The sequence below is a fragment of the Agelaius tricolor genome, unplaced genomic scaffold, assembly GCF_023055355.1.
Source record: "Agelaius tricolor isolate 1412-34295 unplaced genomic scaffold, bAgeTri1.0.p SCAF_3, whole genome shotgun sequence".
NCBI lineage: Eukaryota > Metazoa > Chordata > Aves > Passeriformes > Icteridae > Agelaius > Agelaius tricolor.
In genome coordinates, this window is record NW_027269263.1 from 55,768,663 (window position 1) to 55,792,085 (window position 23,423).

A 23,423-nucleotide genomic window follows, 5' to 3' on the forward strand; every position below is an offset into this window, starting at 1 on the left:
CTTTCACCCATAGTGCTGTTTATTTTTCCACAACTGCTTTGGCACTGGTGTTTTTACAGTGTCCTCAACAGGAGTGAACCAGCCTTTCTAAGGACAAGATTTTAATGGTAAACTGGTGCATCTGAATTGAGTCCTGTACTGCCAGCATAGTCAACAGAAGCTCATTTGAGCTAGGACTGATAAAGTTTACCGAGATGTCATGGAAAATTCTGCATCTCAAGTGTTAACAAAGCCCCTGAATTCGTTTATCTCCCCAGATTAGAGTCAGGTAGGCTTCCCAGCAGCTCCTGTGATGTTCCAAGCTGCCCAGCTCAGGCAGGCTGTACTGAAGACTGGCTGCATGCAGCAGCAATCATCTTGCTTTGCCACAAGCAGCTTCCTGCACTGTATGCTGCAGTCCCCTGAAGACTTCTTGACTGTCTTCAGCAAAACAAAATTCCCATTCCAAATGAGCTCCTGGAACCCTGTCTACTCTATGACCATTGGTGCTTTTAGTTACCTCTTCCAGCCCATTCCTCCCTCTCACTCTGGAGCAAGCTCACCATTGCTCTCTGGACTCCAAACAACCTTCCTCCCTGGATTCATGATTTGTGCCATTTTGCTACCTGGACCTTTCCTACCAGGAATGGACAGATTTCCTGGCCTCCTCCATGGTGTCATTCCCACAGGCAGCAATGCAAAGGATTTTTCTGAGCTTGACCATATTCCCTTGTCCCCTGGTAGGTGTGGAGCTCCAGGTGCCCGTGGCTGCCTCTTTGCTAGCAGCCTTCAGCAGCTGCAGCAGCTTTCCATCCTGCCCTTGGCTGCTTTCCTGCACCTGCCTGTGTGGGAGCAGGCTCCCAGCCCTCCCTGGCTGGGCACACAGAGTTCTCCAGGCCACTTTGCTTTACCACAACCACTGTTCTTTCACTGTTTCAGGTGAAACACTGACATTATGAATTATGAATGGCTTTAAAAAAAAAAAAAATTCAGCTTCAGAGTGTTTAAATACTTCTATTGGAGATGCAGGTGTGGGACACAGGAAAATGGTGAATGCAGTTGAGTATTCAGAAAGCTTTTGTTTTCATTGTTTACTGTAAAGCTGTAAAAGGGCTCTTCTAGAAAAATGCCTGAGAATTCACCTTAGAGTATTGACATTACTGATTGTCTTTGGAGTGGGTAAGAGTTGTGATGCTCTCAGGTTGCTTATTTTTGTGAAGTTTGACTCCATCTCTTTGAAACAATGCAAGCAAAGCCACAGTAAAAGATCAAGTGCAGCAGAAGGGACCTGCAAAACTCCTTTTAGCTGCCTCTGGAGTTGGTTTTGTGAGTTAAATCAGATTCTTTTGGGGCAGGAGAGAAGGAAAAAAGATAAAAGCTGCTAGAAGGTGTGACAGTGGGACTGTAATACTGCAGTATGGCACTTAGCATAGCCTAAATCTCATTCCATCTTGTTTGGTCTGATGGGAATAACAGTCTGGCAAAGGATTATCAAGGGCTCACATTGAGTGGTTTTGGGTGCTGCTTTTAGGGTAAAGCTTCTCCCTTTCATCTATCTGGTTATCTCTGTAATCTTTTTCAAGGGCTTTTTCAAAGCAAGGAGATAAATCAGTTAAGGGATAGCAGTGTTACCATCTGGATAATGATGCCAACCCACAACTTCACCAAGAGGTGTTAGAGCTTCCTAAGTTAAGCAGGTCAATATGTTTTTTTTCTATTTTCAGCTTGTGATGATTTCAAAAAACTATTTGAGCCCACAACAAACTTTGAGGAGTGTATAGGATGGAAAAGACAGGGACTCTGCTGAGTGGAAGGGGAGAGATTTATCAAGATAAATGACAGTTACAGTAAGAAAACTCACAGGAGTTTCTCAACTGTCTTTTTAATACAAGGGACAATTCTTTGTAGCAGCTAATAAACATCTAACATGGCTAACAATTACTGCTGACCAGAGCACTTGAGGTCTGACCTGAGTGGAAATGTGAGACATTTCTGACTCTTCTGAAGCATCTCCACTCATCAGGATGGCATCCTTGATGTCATCCTACCCTGCCTGCATCTCCCACCTGCTGCTCAGTCTGCTCATCACATGTGGGCCCCTCATTGCTACAAGAGGCCAGTTTATCTAAAAAGCACAATTTTCTGCTGTCCCATTCCCCCAGTTCCCCCATTCCCATAATTTTGGGATTTAAAATAAACCTGTGGATGTGCCTAATCTCTCTGCAGTTCATTATACTGATGGCCTTTGCTGTGAATGAAGTGAGCTGCACCCAAAGCACTTTGTGGCTGCACCAAGCAGTGTTTTAGTTGCCTTTTTCCCTGTAAACCCTTGTGCTGCTCCCCAAGGACCATTGGGAAGGAGCAGGCTGAAGGTTTTCAGGGAGCTGACCAGGTGCAAAATGTCAGGTTTACTTTAGCTAGATAAAATAAATATTCTTTCCCTGTCTTTCTGCCTGTAACACCTTGCTTCTCTGTTGTAGTTTGTTGCTGTGCAAAAAATTCAAAGTGATTCCTTACAGTGTGTTTGTACCTGCTGTGGACCCCTCAGCAGTAGCTCATAAGGAAGTTGTTATCAAAATTTAAGAGCTCTCAAGTGCACCATGGCCAGCATGAGGAACTGTTTTTGTGCTCAGTAACTTTATTTTTCTGAAGGATCTCAACTCTCCAATCATCCAATCCATCCTTCTTTTGTCTCCCCCCAGACAACATGTCCTGGGCTTCAGCAAAGAGGGGCTGTAAGTCTGGATGCTGCACAGGGACATGGGAGCTGTGGTGGGAATTCCCTGGTGCTGTTCCAGTCCCACCCTGTGCTCAGAGGTGAAGCTGCCTCGGGTTCTTTGGTTGCCCACTTGCACACTTCACCCTGTCCCTGAGCAGGGGCTGCAGGTGGGGACAGGCAGCTCCTCCTGGTGCTCCCTGCCAGCGAGGCTGATGGATCAGCGCCGGCAGGAGCGGGAGCAGCCCCAGGACCAGCTCATGGGGCAGGGCTGCCATGGCTGTCACTGGCTTCCAGGAAGCCAAAGCTCAGACTCCTCTCTCCAGAGAACTGAGCACAGGCTCTTGGCCTCAGGAGCATCTTCCACTTGCTGATAAATGAGCTCTGCTGGAAATTCCCAGCCACGCTCTGGCACAAGTTATTGAGGAATGGCCAAGCCCTTGTTGATGTAGCAGCAGCTTTACTCACAGGCACCCGAGTGTACTGTGACCCTGCATCTTCCTACCATCTCCTCTGCTTTGTCAGGTTTGGTGGGCTCATCTGAGGCTTCCCAGGGCTGCAGCACTACACAGGGATCTTGGCTGCTCCTCTCTTACCATCTTACACCAGGAGAAGCCTCTGTGTGTGAAACATGGGCTGAATATCACTCTTCAGTCCTTTTGCTTTCCTTAAGCCTTGCCTGATTCACTGCCTACTGCTGCCAGCTGCCAGCAGGCACGTACCAGGGAGCAGTGCTGCCTTCAAATCCATGAACTCTTCGTGCAGGAACGCAGGGTTCCACCAAAGGCTTGTTTGTTGGAAGGAGCAGCAAACATAAATACAGCTCTGCCTCCCCAGCCCACCATCCTACAGCAGTGGGTGTGTATTTATAGGCACAACTTTGTGGTTGCTCTGTGTTACCGTCTCCCTTGACCCCTGTGCCCCCCCACCCCTTCACCAGATGTGCACAACAACCATCTGCCTTCTCCCAGTGGGACTGGGAGTGTTCCTGCCATGTAACTAAAAGCCAGCGGGCTCCCTGGCTGGCAGAGCAGCTGTGCTGGTGCATCCTGCACTCCCAGAAAGGAAGGCATGAGACAAAACCCAGACCCACTCCCTGCTCAGTGACCCTGGGGGCTGGAAGCACTGTGGTGACAATCTGTATTAGAAAAGGAACAGCCACATACCAGGAGCTCTATTAGTCTCCATGTGAAATGGGGTCTGTTGTTTTTGCATTTTCTTAAATGTCACAGTTTTGCTGCAAATAGCACAAATATAAGCAAATTTTAGAAGGCAACTCCAAGATGATTGTATCAGTTCAATGAAGAAATAGAAGCAGAAAGGGAGAAGAAAATTATATTCAAAGCTATATTTAAGTGTGGCAGCTCTAGCTTGGCCTACTTAATGAATTAGTAAGTTGGAATCTCAACAGATGAGCCCTTACAGTGTTTGTTTTACAAATATGCTGTCACTCAACAATACTGTGTACTAGAATGTTGGCTGAAGGGTGACCCTGTGTTGTAAGGCATCACCACAGTCACCCCTTTTAGCTTTGCAATGTTTATTTGTGCAGTTCCCACATGATGACTCCATGTGTGACATCCTGTGACAATGTGTAAGAGAGCCAGGCCGTGCCTTGCCCAAGCCCTCTCTGGGGTTAGTGCAGCATTTCTTGAGGACTGAGATGGGAGTTCCAAAGGCTGTGCCAGGAATCTCCTCAGGGCACGGTGGGTGTTCACCAGGGCCCCACCTTTCCTGCTGGAAGTTGCACTCTCAGCGTCTGCAGCAGCTGGAGATTATTCTCTCCCTCTCTAAAGGTTACCAGTGCAGCACTGAGCCCGAGTCTGTGCGTCAGAGCTGTCATTTCAAGCCATCTGCAACATGCTGCTGCTTATTTAAATGTTAACTTGTTTGCTCCTCAAACATGCAAGAAAGGAGATGAAGATCATGGAACAATTATATAGAGCTTTGCAAGGCCTTCCTTGTTCACTTCCTTCCTCAGACAAGTAGGACCATCTGAGGAAAATTTTGCAGGAGGGAAGAAGGCAATTAATTTCTGTTGCAGATCCTGAATTTACAGTACTTAATTGCTTTAGCTACTTTACTTTTTTTTTTTTTTTTAGTGGTGCACTGGAAGCTTATGTTCAATCAGTGAGAACAAGAGAGGGAAAGGAGTTTGCACCAGTCTATCCCATAATGGTTCAGCTGCTGCAGAAAGCCATGTCAACCCTTCAGTGAACACACCTGGACAAGGCTCTCACACCAGGGAATGGATGGTAACACAGCTGGGGGCTTTGGTGCCACATGGGTACTCACTGTTCATGTAAATTATCTCCAAGCACCTCAACTTTACAATGAAATGTTTACTTCATGTCTGAAACTTCCGTCTCCTTGCTTTATGTTCACATTACAGGAACTTACTTATACAGAAATATTATAAGGAAATTGTACAACTTTTATGTGCTGTAAGTCTACATCTAATTGAAACATTCTTAAGCATTCCTTTTGAATTTAGAACAGTATAAAATTAGAACTCAAATATTACAGTGTAATTGCTGAATATCTCAAATAAGGAAGCAGCTCTTTTCCTACAAGTAGAGTTTTAAACAGTTGAATACATTTTAGCCGTATTCAGAAAATTGTACTTTTGAAACATTTGAATCATCAGTTTCTATCTAAAAATCACTAATTTTAACACAAGGAAAAATATTTATAACTAACCTAAATGCTTCTCTATTGCACTGCTATTTGCTTAGAAATATTTTATATTGATTTCAACTCTTCTTGCTTAAACTGTAATAAAGAACATTAACTATCCAATCCTGAAAATAGTATTTGAATTTCTTCACTAGCTTCCTAATGGCAAAGCATTAAAATATACTTTGGACGGGTTCATGTAAAGACTTCCATGCAGAATGTGCTCATTGCCGCAGGGCTGACTTCATGATTAGTCTTCTTCATTTTATAAAATACACAACACCAAATTTTAATGAATTTATTTGAAATAATATACAAGAATATAGTGTGCAAAAATCTTAGGGGCAACATCATGTAGACGTGTCATAAACTGAAATTTACAGTTGTGATTCTTAAAAAAACCAACGCACAGCTGTTTAGTACAGGAAAAGCCATGATTGTAAATGTTCACAGCAGAAGCAATTGTAATCCTAACGCAGCTGCTCTAATTTTAGACAGTTGGAGGAGAAAAAAAAGTAAAGTGCAAGTGTTGCACATATAGTTAAGTGCAAAGTTTGCCCCCACCATAAAGATGTCTTATGGCAAAATAAAATATTGTAGAATATGTGGCAAAGACAAAACACAGAGTTATAACTATGATGGTGATGATATCAACAGCACCACTTTTCTTGATATAACGCTATTTATTTGTTTCATCCTGTCCAGGCCATTGTTTCCACCACAAAATGACAGCTCTAACTAGTGCCAGCTGACGCAAAAATATCTCCCTTGTGGCTACAAGTTTTCTAAGTGGCATCCCAAGCAGCAGCTCCCTTGCTACATCACACCACACCCTCCATTCCCACGTTCTGGTAACTTGCTGGCAGCAGGGCAGGCTGGGAAGCTGGAAGCTGATAATACACTTTGCCATTTCAGAAAATCCCAGGCCCCAGAATCGTAATTAATAATACAGTTGTGCAATACATATTAATCAGCAATAAGAATCAATGTATATAAACAGCTGTTACATATTTTAAAATTCCCCTTTTTGTACATTTTCTTTTAAAAATAAACATTTATACATATCTCCTTCGCCTCTTTCTAAAGTACTTTAGCACCACAGGATATCCATTTTCAAGCCTATATTACCTGATACATAATGAAGTTTGGAAGAAAAATAAGGCAATTTGGTTTAAAATGCTGATAGTTTTTAGCTTACTTAATGTTCTATTGTAAAAAGCAAATCTGCACTCAGATCACTTCCACGATGGTGCCAGTATTTTATGGTCACACATAGTCACAACAAGAGTAAGACCTTGATCTTGCATCTTCCCGCCATCAAGCAACAGCCATTTTGTAAATACAGAGTTAACAGGAAAATTCTGGCTTAATGCTGTTGGGATCCCTGAGAAAAGAGAAGAGAAAATTGGGTTAGCAATTACCGAGCAAAGGGCCCAACACTTGTTTTCAAAGCCACAAGTATTTCTAATCATTGGTCAGTTATTTAGAAGAAAACAAAAAGGCCAAAGCAGACAGTTTTACTCCTGATCATCAAAAGACCATCCTGACTTCTGTGTCACAGCCTGGAGCCCACTGTCATTACTGAGTAAGGTTACCAGACTGCAAACAGCTCAGTTCACTGAACTGGAACAATTACAAAGGGTATTTCCTGCTGTAACACTGAGGAAATGGGTTCTACAGATCCTGTTCTCTTGGCCTCAAGACTGTAGGGACAAGGAAAATCCTACTACAAGGCAGGGCAGGAAAGCCTTACTGAGGCAAACCCATCACTACTCAGCTACACACAAACACGCCTCTGAGCTGCCTGAGGCTCACAGGTGAGCCTGTGATCTCACCACCCAAAGCTCGAGACTGCAGTAGTGTGAAAGCAGAATAAATAAATAATATTATTTTAACTAAACCCACAAGGAAATGTAACAGAAGCTGTCACTGTTGATTAAAATAGAATGCAGTGAACAGAAAAACAGCTTGTTCCTAGCAGCTGGGATTTGGTGGAACCTTCTGCAACAAGGGACTGGAAACTGCACAAAGTATGTGCAGCAGAAAGAAGCAACTCAGTGTTGGAGCATTTCTTATTCAGTCTTAAGGCAACACTTGCATATGCTCTTGAGAAAAAAGCCTCATTTACACATCAAAGGACAGGGGTAACTTGAGGATGAAATATTACACCACATGGATGGTTTCACAACCATGTAGATGAAGTCCACACCACCCTTCAAGCTCCTACCCAGCCATTAAATGGAAGAACTTGGCAAGCACTCTGTGCAGCTCAGTGGATCTTTCCTTCCAATCTACTCTTCTAGTTGAACAAGCAGAATCTCCTTTTTTTGATGTTTCAGCTTTAGAGCCCTTCTCTTTCTTAATACATCCCCCACCTACTAATACATTGCTGCAGACTCTTATATTGATAGCTTTCTACAAAGTGGAAAACAATTTCTTTTCCTACAGAAGTAGTGTTATCTACTGTATTTATTTTACAATTGTACAGACGAATAAATGAAAGGGATTCACGGGGAAAAATTATTTTGCTCCTTCAGTATCTTCATATATGCTGATATAAATTACCAGTAAGAAAACTAGGAAAAGGTAAAGAAAAAGCTTTTACAGAAGATAAAGAAGTTCAGGTACAACCTTATGAACTCACTTCAAAGCAAAAGACCACGTGCCCTTCCTTTGCATTTCACAAGCAAACTAATTTTCAGTAAAATCCAGAATCCTCAAAACTCTCATAAAATATTCAGACAGACCGTCTCCTGATCTGTCTCCTGCCAAACTGCCAAAAGCAGGTTACACAACAGGGAGTAAATGAAGGTTTCAGCTAATAAGAAAGCAGCTTATTCTGAACAAAGCACACTGTAGCCACCCATCTGAACACATGTAACAGCATGATGAAAAAGACTGCTTCATAAACATACAGAATTCGTTCGTTTTCTTTTCCAACAGTCAGGATTTAAACGCTTCTGCTCCTCTGCCAAGGCCTTGGCTTCTAGTGTGTACATCCTTCTTTCCTCATTTTTCATTTTCTTCCACCTGTCGCCAAGTATCACACTTATGGCTCTGCAAGATAAATGTTTACAGTACAGTCAGGACAGTGCTAAGAAATACCAGGATATTTTTTTTGTTTTTATCTGAGCACTTCAAAAAAGATGTGAGTTAAATGTGGAATTAACACACAAGGAAGAAATCAGCTATATGTTAAAAATTGAAATAATCATATTTGTGATTATCTTCTCATAGTTCTTTTAGTAGTTAAACAGCTGAGACTTCTGTGTTAGCTAAGCATGGGTCAGTGCACATTTTAACGTTTCAAAGGGTGTACATACAGCAACTGGCATAAACCAGCAAAATAGAGATGTTACAAAAACCACCACCAAATGGTAACTCACATTTGTTTTGCTCTACTTTCTTACTAGAAGATCATATGACAGATTTGCTGAAAATATGTTCTCTAATAATTAGAGCAATGAACTGAATATGACCTCAGCCAAATATTTGATTAACTGCAAGTCCCCATGTCTATTTAATCCATATCTGTAGCTTCTTCCACCTTTAATCCATCCTGGGTGGAACATACTGATATGTTCCCATTCCTGTGCAAATGGAACCATTTGTTCTCATACATTTATAACCATTTCCAGATACTGAATTAATTCCTTTCCTTACAAACTCTAGGTCTTTTGACAACACTTCCCTGTACTAGCCTGCCATATTGCTCAACTTCACTCCCCAATGTTGGATCAATATTCCATTAAAGCTTTAACTCTGTCTTTTAGCTGAATGAAAATCTCTAAACAACAGCTCTTTTATCAATGACTATGAAGTGCTTTGTACTTTGGCTTCAGATTACAGCAATAAGAGTTCTGTGACTGGCTCTGAGAAAAAGATGGACACAACCAAGTCCTTTTCTTTCTCCTATCAATAAAGTTCCTTGCTGGCAGTGAAGGAACTCAAGCAGAATCAAGACAATTGGAGTGTCATCAACTATTTCCATAACACGGCACACACAGCACTCCTGAGTGCTGTTCTGCACCACAGAAAATAAAAGGATTTGACTCCTGCAAGGCTGAGTGGTGCCATTCAGGTTTCTGTGAGCTGCAGAGCACTCAGGGACCACACCCCAAAGTGCCCAGACAGCCCTTGAGCCTGCACTGCCCTGTGTTCCAATGACTCCTTAGAGCAAACTCCTCCAGGGGACACCACATCCCACTGCCATCAAACCCATTTGCACAGCCTGTCTCTTTGGCAGTGGAATTTCTGTTTTTCTGTCCAAACTGAGAACCAGTATCTTTGGTGTGTCATCAGAAGCAAACATACCCAGTTTAATGAGCAGATTTTTCATCTTCTGACAGTATCCAGAGGCATATCACCAGAAACCTGTCTGCTCTGGGTCACCAGCTTGTACTGGATCACTCACACCCTCAGGACAGAACACGGTGACCCAGAGAGAGCAGGTCTGCTGTAAAAGCTGTTGCCTTCCAAATAAAAATGCACCCTGAAATCTTTTAAACAAAAATATAATTTCCCTCATCACTAGAAGGCCCACTCCTCAAAGAATTTCTGAACACACAACCAAGTTCAACTATGGTTACAGTGTTACAGTGAAAAGTATCCAGAAAATAAACAAATGCAGCCCTAACACCAGTTTTTCAAACAGGATCTTGCAGTCCATTATAGTATTGTGTGATTCTTGACGTGTCCTTTGAATGTTTACAAGCTCACTGTCTTGCTGACATGCCTTGAGCTGTTTTGTCTCAGAACAGGCAATTTAACTCAGAATACCTCAAGTTCTGTACTTTCTTATTCCCATAAGGAAATAACAGCAGTAAACATAAGAACTCCACTGTACAGAAGTGGCTACTATGTTGGAAGCTCTATACAGTAATCTGAAAATGACACAAACTTACATTTAAAAAACATGAGTTGCCTCCCTGCAGCTAAATTAATGAATGCCTCAGCAACACTTGAGTGACAGTAGCTGAATGCCTGTATCAATTATCACTAATGCTATTTCTGCCACCCTGTGTTTTATGGATGCTGTGGAACTGCAGCCAAAAACTGCACTGCCTCCCAAGTGAGCAGTGCATTTTGAACTGTACTTGTAACTTTGTCATCTCCTTCCTTCAAGGTAAACCTACTCACTGTCCTGCTTGCTCACTGAAACATTTCACCATCCATGCAGCCACAGCTTCAGTTCACTGCATCCATTTGAAATCAGCATTTTCAACAAAATTTATAACCATCATAAACTTTCCTGGCTGACATTCTGTTCCATTTCTCATTGATAGTTGCAATCAGTGTGAAGGCAGCAGATCTGCTTCACTGAACTTACTATAAACATTACACAACATCATTGTCAGGACACACAAGACTGGCTGGGATTGTTTGGCACGATTCTATATTTCAGCACCAGTTACAGCCTCCTTATTAGAACATTATAAAATAGTAAAACCCCCTTCAAAGCCCTGCCAACGTTAATTTTTACCAGATTTAGTTCAAGAATTTTTGTGTCACAAAGCAATTTTTACAGTAAAAGTTTGTATAAAATTACATACAGTAAAAAATCTGATTGTAAGATCAGTCCATGTTCAAGTGTTTTGGTTTCTATTTACATATGCACAATTAGCACAAAATATTACTTAAAATATATGTAATGGAAATCTTAATAATAAAATGTTCAAAAGTGAACAGGCTAGAGATAAGGAACAAAAAAAAACCCAAATTAACAAAGACTCATCCCCCAAACACAGTCATACAATTCTTCCTGCAAGTTTCAACAGATCGTTGAATGCCTTTAGGGCAAGAAAAATTTAGCAATGTGCTGTCTGGATATGATCTTTGAGATATCCTAACTTATCAGTACTCCACTCTTCAACAGGATATACAGACTGGAAATAAATGCTTGCAACTTCAGGACCAATTTGCAATAGTAAGTCAAGACTTAATTAGGAGAACCAGAAACTCCCTTTTTTCCATTACAGCACACGAGCAGAGCACCTCATCACTGTAAACAACAACGGCTCTGTAATTGTGCCTCTGCCAGTGCACACATACATGTATCAGTTGCTTTACCCCAATCTTTTATCAGAAGGTAAGTTTGCCAAAAATGGTTTGTATCAAGTTCACTGAGTACTGAAAATATTCAGAGTCCACCCATAAACCACCCTTTATGTTAACATCTTGCAAAACTTATTCTTAAAACAATACACACATTTTATTTCAAATGCAACATTTAGCCTATTTAAAGTGGGACACAGATATTCTTCTAACTCACCAGTAATAGCAAAACTACAGTTTGTATCATTACCTGTTGTCTTTCCCTGGATACATCTGAGTGTATTCAACTCTGTATTTTTTGGCAAAAAGCATGAAGGCATTCATTGGTCTTTTGCACTTGTTTGGAGAAGTGGCACTCACAGTACTTGCAGTCCCTGAGCTGTGGCTTTTGCCAGCTTTGCTGTACAAGGGATTGGAGGGAAGATGTGACGATGCAGCAGAGGCACAGTTTTTACTACTGCATTCTGATCTCTCAGCATCTTGGTTGTTTGCTCCCCCAGAGGAGAGCGAAGCGCGGCGCTGGCGAGCCATGCTGCTGAGCACATACACTGCAGAGGAGTCCATCGGGGTGAAATCGTAACTGCAGGGAAGACACACATCATAAAGCATCCAGAAATGTTCATGTAAAACCCCTAAATACCTGTTCACTCTTCAGTTTTACTACAATTCTAGTATTTTGTCCTTTTTTGTGTGACATAATGATTTGTGCTCGATGTGGATGTCAGTGTGAAAAACAAAAAACTACAAGACTTTGGCAGGTAAGTTAGTATTTTCTTCAGTGTGATGAAGACTGCAACTTTCCATGTTCTGCTATGTACTTTCCTCAGCTAGGTATCTGTTAACTATACTGTGTCTTAACACTTCATTCTCTTTTTAAACATGCTTTTTTCTTTCTGCTTCTGTCCTTACCATAAATCAAACATGATCAGTGAATGACAGGTACAGAAAGGAAAGAAATGCAAAGAGTTCACTTGCAAGTATATACTAATGGCAAATATGAAACCACTACATAGATTATATTCACTTCAGTACAAATAACTTCCCTGGGCAGTTGAATACAGACTGTTTTACACACAAACCTTCCGGGGAGGTTAAAGCCCTGCGCAGAGCCCCGTGACTTGGCACTGTTTGATGCTGTGCTGACAAACGCCTGCCCTCTAGCGACAAAACCACGACATTCCTCCTCGAGGTATCTGAACAGCTTGGGTGACGTTTCCATAAAATTCAGACCTCCAAATACGACAAACTCTTGCAATTTTTAGCTGACCAATGACTACAACTAACTTCTAATCACTAAAGAAGTAGTTCTACTCCACAGCCTGTTACCATCTCCAGGTGGAAAAACACTCTTGGAAAGGGGCTACTCAATCATAAATCCAAACCACTAAGTTACCACCACAAGACAAACATAGAAGGTATATATGCTAAGGCTCCTCTTACCTATTGCTCAGTGTGACTATAGTTGCATGATTTATGGCCAAAATAAGGGGTTTGAAGAGGTTTTTTGCAAACACCAAGTAGAACTACAAGCAAGGAAATGCGGCATGTGGCAGTCCAGCCCCTCTCTGCAAAGGTAACTCCTCTTGTGGACAGAACCACACAGAAGAGGGGAGCCCAACGAGTGGCCTCCAGCATCCCTCATCAGGAGAGTACAAAGCAGCAAAGAAGGGATAATGCTGACCATCTTGCAGGTATCACAAGATAAGGGGAAAGGATCTCTGTTCTACAATAGGCCAGCACCCTTCCTATTCCTAATCTCCTTCTCATAACACAGAAACAGAATTTTGTTTTTAGTTCTTCTGTCCTGTTATCACAGCTGCAGCTGCTACATGCTCCTTACTCAGTCACTCCCTTCTGCCCAGAAAGACAAGGAATTTGAAGTCAGCTGAGCTCCATATTAGTAAGGAGCCAGAAATCCAGATTTTTCAGTGAGGTGTAGCTACCATGATTCTAACAGCTAACTTGGAGTAACCAGGAGTTCAGAAAAACACCCAGACAGCAAATGAGTGGAGCCAAGCAATCTGAACTTGTTCTGTGCCAGACTGAAATCATACAAGAGCTCCCAGGGCTTGAACTGCAAAGAGCATCTTAAATTCCTTTTTTTCTGTTGTAAAAAACCAAAGTGCAACTAGATTAAAAACAGATGCTAAAAAGACACTAACATTACAGGAAAATATGGATTTTACTAAACCTTAAAATCTCAAATTAATATGGAAAAAATCTTTATTATTTCCTTAGACTCATGTTGACCAGATCTCTGAAGGTTATCTGGTTGAAGTTCTAGCTCAGGTAAACCCCAAAGTGAATCAAACTTTGAAGTTAGGGAAGTTTGGTCTAATAAAAAGAATGCCAAAAAACAGAATACACAAAAATAATAAGATTATGAACATACTATATTCTAGAGCCACTGCACATGCATTTCCCACTAAGAAACTACTCAGATAATTCAGATGTATTGTTGCATATGAAGCATGAGATAACAGCTGGCAGACATACTATTGTCAGAAAACTGTACTAGGTTTTCAAACATAATCCACTTTACCTGGAGAATTTATAAAGACAATATATATATTTTTACTGCTTTTTCTAATCGGCCTTTAACTATCATAAAAAGAGGCTAAAAAGTTATTTCACTCCAAGGCCCTACTGTGCAGTTTAGCAGAGCACATAATTACACAGCTTTCCTAGTACTGAGTATTAATTTTTTCCTATCATTTATGTTGTATTGCCAAAACTATTCTCTCTTTCCTCTATATAATGCTTCAAATTCTTCCAGACTTAAGGTGCCTACTCATTAAATACAAGAACCACTGAGGCCACTTTATCCAAAAATTACCTTTTAAATGTATCAAAAACACCTGAATCATCAAAGTTAATGGCATCAGGGTGTCCAGGAGGTAGACACAGATCTCCAAGATGCATTTCACAGCATGGAATGCCATGCTGTACCACAGTCAAGCTTGGATAAAAAGATGACCAACCTGAAGTGGTAAAGAGTTAAATTAGACAAACGGCCAGACAATCTCTCCATTTCTTTATTGGAGCAATCCTATATCTTGAAATTACATAATTTTATAAAAGTGTTCTGATGTAGTTTCTTTCACACAAAAGAAAAATCAGGAACTCTTACTTAGGGAATTCTTACTGCAAACAGTTTTTTTTTTTATGTCAAATAAAATCTCATTCTAGCAAAAAAGGAATCAAATCCTGGAGACTTTTACCATCAGAAGTTCCATTTTTAGCAAGTGAGAAAAGCTTCCCTTATTTGCAGTTCTCCTGTCTCCCCCCACCCCAGTCTTTCTGCTTTCCTGAGCTCCATTGATATACTCAATGAACTCTTTCCTTATGAGATAGGCAGTATTCCAGGAGCTTTATGGCTTTACAGGTTTTTTTGTTTGTTCATATTCTGGATTACTTTACAAAGATAGTAAACTCTTTCTACACCACAACTTTTATCACTTTCATGAACAGTATGGGATGCCAACAAAATCTGCAGTCACTTTCTGAGAATATTTTAATATGCAACCAAGTGTACTTGAGGTATTTCATACCTTTATTTTTAACATAAAATGGATGATCGAGTCTGCATTCTACAGTAAGCAAGCCATCCTCCACTGTGCCAGGATCAAAAGTCAGCTTCAGCACTGACTCACCACAGGAAATGCTTTCTTCATGAGAAATCAACTTCAAACCATTGGAACCATAGTCCTGTTAACACACATACAGTTCAAAAAATTTCCCCCAAGAAAAGCATATACCTGTGCATACTCTAGGTGTATACTCATCGTCATGCATTGTATTAAAAAATAACAATATTCTAATTTGCGTTTCTATCTAGCTAGAAATTAATACAGATGACATACATTCAAAACCTACATAAATGAATTTAATTCAAGTGCCTTTCTGTGAGATCCACAAACAGCACAGTGATCAGCTCTAAACAACATTAATGTCAACCTATTTTCCTGAGACAGTAATTAAAGGCACAGGGGTAATGTAAGAAACAAAGTATTTGCTACAGGTATTGCAGTGAGTTTGTTAGAACTAACAATTACCTTGTAAGGACTGGCTGGGAGATTTTCCTCTTTTCCACAGCTTTCAGATCTTGCAAACTCTTCAACATCCTGCCATTCTTTATTGCGTCCTTTATGAAAGCACAAGCGAGAGCCTAAGGGATTTTTTCAAGGAGAAAAAGAATGTTAGTGTTAGTTAAAAAAGCCTGTGCTACAAGAGAAAAAAAACTACAAGATAAAACAAATACTTATTTCATGAAACACGCTATTTTACCTTTTAGAAAACAATGCCAGACAGTTGAGGGCCAGGAATGGCACCATCCTAAATCATCATCATCTGAAAGCGATGACATGCAGAAAATGCCAGATTCTGATTCACTATTTGCCTATTAAAAAAAAAAAAAGCAAAATGGTGTTGGTATTTTACTGCAGACCATTTTAGGGCTGGTCTTATATGTCTTAAGACAGTCTATATTTTCACTTGTGGCATCATTTTGCCTTAAATACTAATAGGAATGTAACATGAAGACAAAGATTAAAGGAATGCAATAAATGTGAATGGATTGTTTTAATCTCCTTTTCTGAGATGCATCCTGACATTTTTGGGTTTCATTCTCTGAGATTCATTTCATCTCGATGGATTATCTTATGCTCATTTGTAAGCATTTTACACCTCATCATTCCTTAGTCATCTACAGAATCATTTAAAGCACATTACTCTCTATGGTCCAGTTACTGGAAAGCTGTAAGCTCAAGGCAGTTGTAGATAAATCCCTGGAGAAAATTCACTGTTGTTAACAGACAAATTTCAGATACCAATTAATACATGGGAAAAGGAGACACAGGACTGACAGGTTTTGTGCATCTCAAAGAGAGGGATCCATATTTCCTTTTGAGGCATCAAATGAGATAACAATTTTTTAAAGCTTGCTGTAGAAGGAATCACAATAGAAGCAGAGCTTTCTTACAAAGTGATCTCATAATAAAAAATATTAAGTAGCACCACAGGCCTACCCGGAGTGGTAAAAAGAAAAGTAACAGAAAATCTAGCTTAAATAGCAATAGTATTAACACTAAACAGATTTTTTTTTTAAGCTAGTTTCCCTTGCAAAAAAACTTGACCCATTGCTCATACATGTTTACTTTAAAATGTTTCAGAACAACTCACCCTTTCATGTCTGACTGGTGTTTCATCCACATCATTCTTGGAGAAGTTAGGATCATTGTTTGAAGATCCTGGTGGAGGGCGTGCATAGGAATGTAAACTTTTGCTTGTTGCTATTATGCGAACAGGAGATGATCTACAACAGAAACATGGATTTTAAAATATCTCAGATTAAGATAACATGAGACTTTGCTGCCATTACTCTAAAATGCTTTTATTGCAAATATTTCTGTTTGCATGAGCTGAACACCAAACAAACCTCCCACACACTAGTATTCCAAGGGAATGATTAAAGGGCACAAGCTCAGGCAAAGGGAATACTTAGCATAATTCCTGCATAGGTTCTATATAGCACCCAAATGACAGTATTACTTCCATAGTGGCATCTCCTTAGCACATTGCTGAAGCTTTTACAAATTTTCTGATTAAAAACCTAAGAAAAGCTGTACAATAAAAAGTGAAGCCCAGCGATTTCCAAGATCCCACACTTGCTGCTCACAGCCTCACAGAATTTACAGATCACAAACCTGAGACAGTTACCACCATTGCATTAGATTTCCAACTAGCTATTAAAAAAAAAAAAAACCAAATCTGAAGTCTGTGCACTAGAAAGCTTTAAGAATTTAATATAAGAAATTCCTCTTAGTTTTTATCTGCTGCTTCACTTTTGGAAAATGTCCATAATTTGTGAGCCTGCTGTGGACAGGCAATGTCTTTACATCATCCTGTGTCATTCACGGCTGGAAACTAAGCAGCTTTTGCACCAGGCTCTGAGATGAGTTCTGTGCATACTTTCACAGAACAAATAAAAAGACCAAACAATAGGGCTCCAGTTCAGTGTCAGAGGGTGAAAAGAGTGAAGGGAATATTTTGGAGACAAGATTATAAATCTCTATAGTTCAAAACTGAAATGAGTGTCAGTACCTGTTATAGAAAGCGCACTGCATCAAAGGACTCTGAGGACTTGTGGCTATATTTGCTAATTCTGTCAACCAGTTCACCCCATTCTCACAAGAATAAGCATTTTCTGGATTGCTGTTTGAGGTATGTTGGCTCCATGAAGGCCTTGAACATTCCTGATGTGAAACATCAGCACCAAGCTGAAAAAGTGCAGGTGGGGTAGAATCTGTCTGCACAGCCTGTAATTCAGGAAGATCATCTACAAACAAATGCACAAATTACCATAATTATACTCAATTCTTTGCTGTCTACTCAATTTGACACCAAATATTGAAAATTTGATGAAAAAAAAAGGAACCACAATAAAGTAATTTTATTTTCTCATGTGACAACTACCAACATTTCCCAAACCCTGTTCAAAAAAATGGACACAGAAACAGTAACATCTCCAGTCAATTCTATATTCACACAAGAAATTTAAGAAAAAAATTAGGTAACTAAATAAAAATGTAGTTCTGATTTTAAAGTTTTGACTAGATTGACCAGTTTACACAGAACTATACTGCAGTATTATTAAAAAACAGCATGCTTCCCTAAAATACAAAAACATTCCACAATAGACAACTAAATTAATTTGTCCTTGAAGGTATGACACTAAAAAAATTCAACATCAGACCATGTTCAAGGTAAAAGGTTTCCACCAGGGAACCAAAGTTAAATAACTCAGCTTAAATAAATCATGAAATCTGGGTATACAGCATGGTAGGGTGAATTCCCATCAACAATATACACCTTTCCTATCCCATACAGAGTAACAGAAAAGACCCCAGCTTGTTAACAGAATTATATGATTGTGCTGTTATATGACTGTTAACAGAATTATATTATAGTCTGTGCTATGTGCTGTCATATAAGTATCACTATTCTTAATCACTCCATAATTTAAATTAAATGTGCTAATATTTCACAGATTATATGATACTTTCTAAGGTATATGCTGTTTTTCTCCAATCTGTAAGAACTGAAGTATCCTCCTCTATCCCAGAATCTTTATTTGCAGATCTAAAGCAACATGATTCCTTTAGGAGGAGCTCTTGAGCTTTCTGTTTGTTTTTCTTGTGCCAAAAAACCCTGCTCCTCTGGGGATTAGAAGCAGAAATTTGTGGCTCGGAGTTCAAGAACATATTTGAGTCAACAGGCCAGTGTGTCAGAACTGGAAATAGGTTAAAGGGAAAAGTGACTGCAAATACCTTCAGATGTCACAATTCCCTGCCCTACCCAAGTTAAAAATCAGCAATTTCGTTCAATCAGCTTCCAATAATTTCAGTATAGGAAATCTAAAACAAACTTCAGAATTCAGTTTCCTCTGAAAAAAATCTTGTTATTTACCAAGTTCCATGTGCTCATCACAGGATGCATATCCAGGAGAAGAGGGCAGGTTTTCATTACACTTCAGCAACTCCAGTGACTCGTTCATCCCTGAAGTTCTCTTGTCCACTACCAGAAGGAGTTTCTGAACTGCATTAGGCATTTGATTTGTCTTCACTTCCCACACCATGTTAGGATGCTCCAAAGTATCTGACTTTAGAAAGACAGAGGTTAGAAATTTGTATACATGTGAACTGTTTTAAGTTGCATCTCATATACTACTTCATTACCAGGGCCCTAAATCCTTATTAGTCTGTTGAGTATCACAGCATATTTTATGGGTGTCTGGACACAATCTTGTACAATCCTTACAGAAAACAGAGCTAACTCTGAAGTCAAGAGGCTACCTGGGGCCCTGGCCACTTGAGTTTCTAGTATCTTGAAGAATGGAGACTGCCTGGCACTTCCCCTGTTCCAGTAACCATTCTTGCTGCAAAGAAGCTGTTCCTCATGCAGGTTTGAACTTCCACAGCCTGTGCCTACTGCCTTCAAAAGCCTGGAGTTACCTCAACCACCTCAAGCCAAGATAAATGACATTCACTTGGTACCCTAAGCCACTCAAAAGGCAATCAGATGGGTCAGACCAGATTGGATTTTGGCTAATCTGTCCTGGCTATTCCAGACAACTTCTTGCCTTATAAAGAGGGTGGACATGGTTGTCAGGAGAATTTGCCTAATAAAATACCTGAAGGCTAACGCTGACCAGCCTGTAATTTCCCCACATCCCCCTCCTTGAAGCCTGGTGTGACATTTTCTTTCTTCTAGTTATTGGGAGCCATCCTGCCACCAAATCCACTGCTTTTTCGAGACCATCCTCACAGTATGTCCCTGCCCATGGCAGGGGGCTGGGAACTAGATGACCTTTAAGGTCCCTTCAAACCCAAAACATTCTGTGAGCCACGACTGACACTGGCCTGGAGGGATCCCATCTGCATCCAATGCCTCATGCACAGATGCCCCACAGAACCAGCCTGCCCCTCACTTGCTCCATGTCTACCACACACAAAGAAGTGCCTTGCTCTCTCAGAGGCAAGCTGCTACACCCAGGGACTTGAGGAACCAGGGAACAGGCCTAGAAAATGAAGATCAAAGCAGAAATGCTGTCCTCAACCTTGTGAGATCAGGCCCACATGTTCCCAGTTGCCCTTTCAGCACTGGCACCTCTGCAGAAGCCTTTTCCACTACCCTTCCCATGTCTGGCCTCCAGGAAGAGTCAAACACACTGGACTCCTAACATCCCTCACTGTGCTGCAAATGGAAATATAAAGTTGCTTCTACTGGAAGATTTCACTTCAGTTTCATTTCCCCAAATCCTAGTAATGTTTATACCAAAGCCATTATGTTAGATCATCTTCAGCAGAGAACTGTGTGCTTATTCTACACAACCACTGTCTCTAAAACCTGGTAAACAATGTTATTCCAACCCTTAGTAATTTGGTTATCTACTTTGTTTTTTTAAGATGAGGATGAATTAAAGCTATCATAACACAATTAGCTTGTACTTTAATGAAGTGTCCTTGAAAAAATAATCATGAGTCTCTCACAAAAGAGCAGAATACAGTTCATAAGAAAGAAAACCTGAGAAGTCTACCATATGTCTGCCCACTAAGAAGCTACATTAGAGAAACATCAACAAAAGTACAATATTTTCATATCATAGAATGACAGGGTTGGAAGGGACCTCTGGAAGTCATCTAATCCAGCCCCCCTCTACCTAAAGCAGGTTCACCTACAGCAGGTTGCACAGGATCACATCCAGGAGGGTTTTGACTGGAAAATTTCTACCCTTCTGATCTCCTAATCTTTCAAATATATGCAAAACTTATATAAACTTGCATGCTAAACATAAAAAGATGTTTGATTCTACTCATATGGCACTACTACAAAGCTACATTGGCTAATTCTGATTTTAAGGTGGAGAAAAAAAGTCACAGCTATGAGAATACACAACTCAAACCATCAGTGACATTATTTTCACCTCCAGAAAACATCTTTAACAAAATTTATAGCCCTGTCACCCATGAGGGACAGTAAAATTACAAAACACCACAAGAGCACATAGCTCAGTTATTTCTGAACAGAAAAACCAGACCTCAGTAGTACAGGTCAGGACCTTGAAGATTATCTCCAACTAATCAACTCTGAAAAGCCACTCCTTGTTTTTCTGGCTTATCTACGTCTTTCCTTTCCCTCCTTCTGCCCTGCTGTTTGTTTTATTTTTCCCTCTATTTTTTCCTCTCTTCCTTTCCCATTTTCCTTCCAAAATGAAGAAGCAAACTTATTTCTAGAATGTTACCTTCTCCTTCCTTCCTGGCAGGTGTCAAGACTTGAAAGTCCATGTCCTGGTACCCCAACACTCTGAAGGTCAGAGATAAGGTACAGATACAAAATGCTAGTCTGACAGGAAAGATACTTGCTTGAGAAATGAATTATTCCTCCAAGTCACAAGAATTTATCCAAACCAAAGCCATCTGTGTACAAAAGCCAAAAAAATCCTCTAACAAATGAATTACAATGAAATTGAAAGAGAACTACAAAGAAAAACAAACAAGTGCCCAACTTTACTTTTCAATTTTTTTATTCTACTTGATTAAAGCCTGCTTTGGACATCATGTCCTTCGCTTCTCCTCAGCCTTTTAAGGGTCTGAACATGAAGGGGATTCATCATTAACTAGCTTGTAAAGATTTTTTAAAATTCAACTTTATGTTGAAAATTTGTTGCGTCAGATGCTGTCTAGAACCATGCTTCACAGGACTGTAATTACTGTGGCTGTCTTTGGAGGCTAAATGAAATTTTTACTTTGTGCTTTAAAGCAAGTGAATTTGTCACGCTAAAACAAATGGCAACACTAACAAAGACTTTATTAATTGAACCATGTCTATTTCTGAGGGACAAAAATAAACTTGGGAGAAAAGTAAATAAAGACTGTGGCTGAGAAAGGGTTCAGCAGGAACTGGGCAGCATCCACCCAAACCGCAGTGCGCAGGAATGCCTGGGTGGAAGTGCTTCCCGTGGCTTTTTTCCTTCTGCTATTTGCCTTTCTTCCCCCAACCTACTGACGAAGTTTCAGGCCAGCTCTACGCCTGAGCAATAAGCTGGACGGAGTTTAATTTGGAGAACAGCTCCTCCAAGCAAAACACAACATACTGGCAGGACTGGATCTACACCAGGGACTTTTCCTGGCGCAGCCGCTTTGATCAGGAATCCTCGCTGCACATCCCCGGCCGTGCCAGAGCGCGCAGCCGAGGCACAGCGTGATTCACCATGTTTTCCAAGCCCGGGCGGCCTGCTCGCTGACGCAGGGCGGGCCGCGCTGCCCCCGCCGCCCCGGCCGCACCATGGGTCGCTGAGGACGGCGTTCCCTGGGCGGCTCAGGGGCGGCGGAGCCCCGGGAAGAGCCCCCCGGGACCCTCAGGTGGAGCCCCCCGGGCCCCCCTCACTCGCAGCCCCTCAGGGGCTCCCCCCGCCCGTCACGTGACCTTGTTTACACCCGCGGCCGCACGGCGCATGCGCGCTCGGCCCCATTCATTCGAACTGCGTAACACCGGCCCGGGGGGCCCCCCCGCGCCCCGGCCCCGCTCCCCCCGCGGGGCTCATCCGCACCCACGGGCACCCCAAACGTTCCCCGTGCCGCGCAGCCACTGCTCCCACAGCGGGCACGGCGCCCTCGCTCTGACAGACCGGGGCGGGCAGCCGCTCCCCGGGGAAAACAAGGGGGGGACACTCCCCCTATTCCGCTTGTTTTCATGGTTTGAAAGGGCACAAAGAGCGCCGGCACACCCCGTGAGTTTCAACCCAGCGGTGCGGCAGGGTGGCGGCTCCGCGGGGCCGGTCAGGGAAGGCGCACAGTAAACAATGTCCGAGGTTCCCGTCGCCGTCAAGAGACTGGACCCCGCGACCTCCTCGGCTCGACATGCGGCCCCTAGCACTCCTGTCTGACCTACCGAACCCCTCCCGTCCCCCGCCGGCGCCTCGCAGTCCCCAAAAGCGGCAGCTCGAAACTTTGTAGCACTTACCGAACCCGTCGCCATTACCGAGCTCCCCTCGGCTGCCCCCCCGCCCCGTTTTCTCGGTGGGTCCCGCCCCCTAGAGGCGCAACTCGGGCGCTGAGTGGCCAGAAGCGACGTTGCTCAATTGGCAGCCACTTTCTATTGGCTAGCTGGCCTGCCTGTCAAAACTCCTCCCGGAGGGCGGGCATGTTTTGACTCTCTTGCACAGCGGATTGCACCGTGCCGCACATCAATCACCCCTACGCGGCGCTCCGATTGGCCGATGCCTCGGCCAGCGCCCGCAGAAGCTCTCTGGGAGCTGTAGTCACCATGGCCGCCCGCGCCTGCCCACGGGTCGGCGATAAGACGACAGCCCCCAGGATGCCCCGCGCGGCGGCGGCGATAGTAAACAAGCGGCGCGGGACACGTGTGCCGGCCCGGCCGCTGCCCGCCCGCCCGCCCGCTCCCCCCGGCCCTCACGGCCCCTCACGGCCCCTCACGG

General features: G+C 42.0%; 2 protein-coding genes across 4 annotated transcripts in view; one reads left to right on the top strand and one right to left on the bottom strand.

Moving 5' to 3' along the window:
* The window catches only part of COG5 (component of oligomeric golgi complex 5), a 174,171-nt gene extending 168,677 nt beyond the window's left edge, over positions 1-5,494 (top strand). The window contains exon 22 of the mRNA XM_071423903.1: positions 4,798-5,494. Coding sequence (XP_071280004.1) covers positions 4,798-4,912 — 115 coding nt within the window. The 3' untranslated portion in view covers positions 4,913-5,494. The remainder of the gene's footprint in view (positions 1-4,797) is intronic.
* Positions 5,495-5,655: 161 nt separating this feature from the next.
* Positions 5,656-23,041, bottom strand: HBP1 (HMG-box transcription factor 1). 3 transcript variants are annotated; one of them, XM_071423906.1, is made up of 11 exons: positions 22,949-23,041; positions 18,893-19,085; positions 17,528-17,762; positions 16,607-16,739; positions 15,713-15,824; positions 15,481-15,593; positions 14,977-15,133; positions 14,262-14,406; positions 11,676-12,005; positions 8,287-8,428; positions 5,656-6,755 (listed from the first exon to the last, which is right to left on the bottom strand). In XM_071423906.1, exons 1-11 carry the CDS (start codon positions 22,961-22,963, stop codon positions 6,738-6,740), a joined length of 1,593 nt encoding a protein of 530 aa, XP_071280007.1. In that variant the 5' UTR covers positions 22,964-23,041; the 3' UTR covers positions 5,656-6,737. The 3 variants fall into 3 exon arrangements, with proteins under 3 accessions (XP_071280007.1, XP_071280006.1, XP_071280005.1); XM_071423905.1 differs by having other exon boundaries at positions 18,893-19,081; positions 22,949-22,969; XM_071423904.1 differs by lacking the exon at positions 22,949-23,041 and adding an exon at positions 22,080-22,266.
* Positions 23,042-23,423: the final 382 nt, after the last annotated feature.

Bases quoted from the DNA above. Each gene is read 5' to 3' on its own strand.
- HBP1 (XM_071423906.1), bottom strand. The intron at 17,763-18,892 runs GTAAATAACAAG...ATTTGTTTGTAG, and splicing joins TGATGAGCACATGGAACTTG to ATGATCTTCCTGAATTACAG. The intron at 12,006-14,261 runs GTAATTTTTGGA...TCTTCCCTGCAG, and splicing joins GTTTTTGATACATTTAAAAG to TTACGATTTCACCCCGATGG.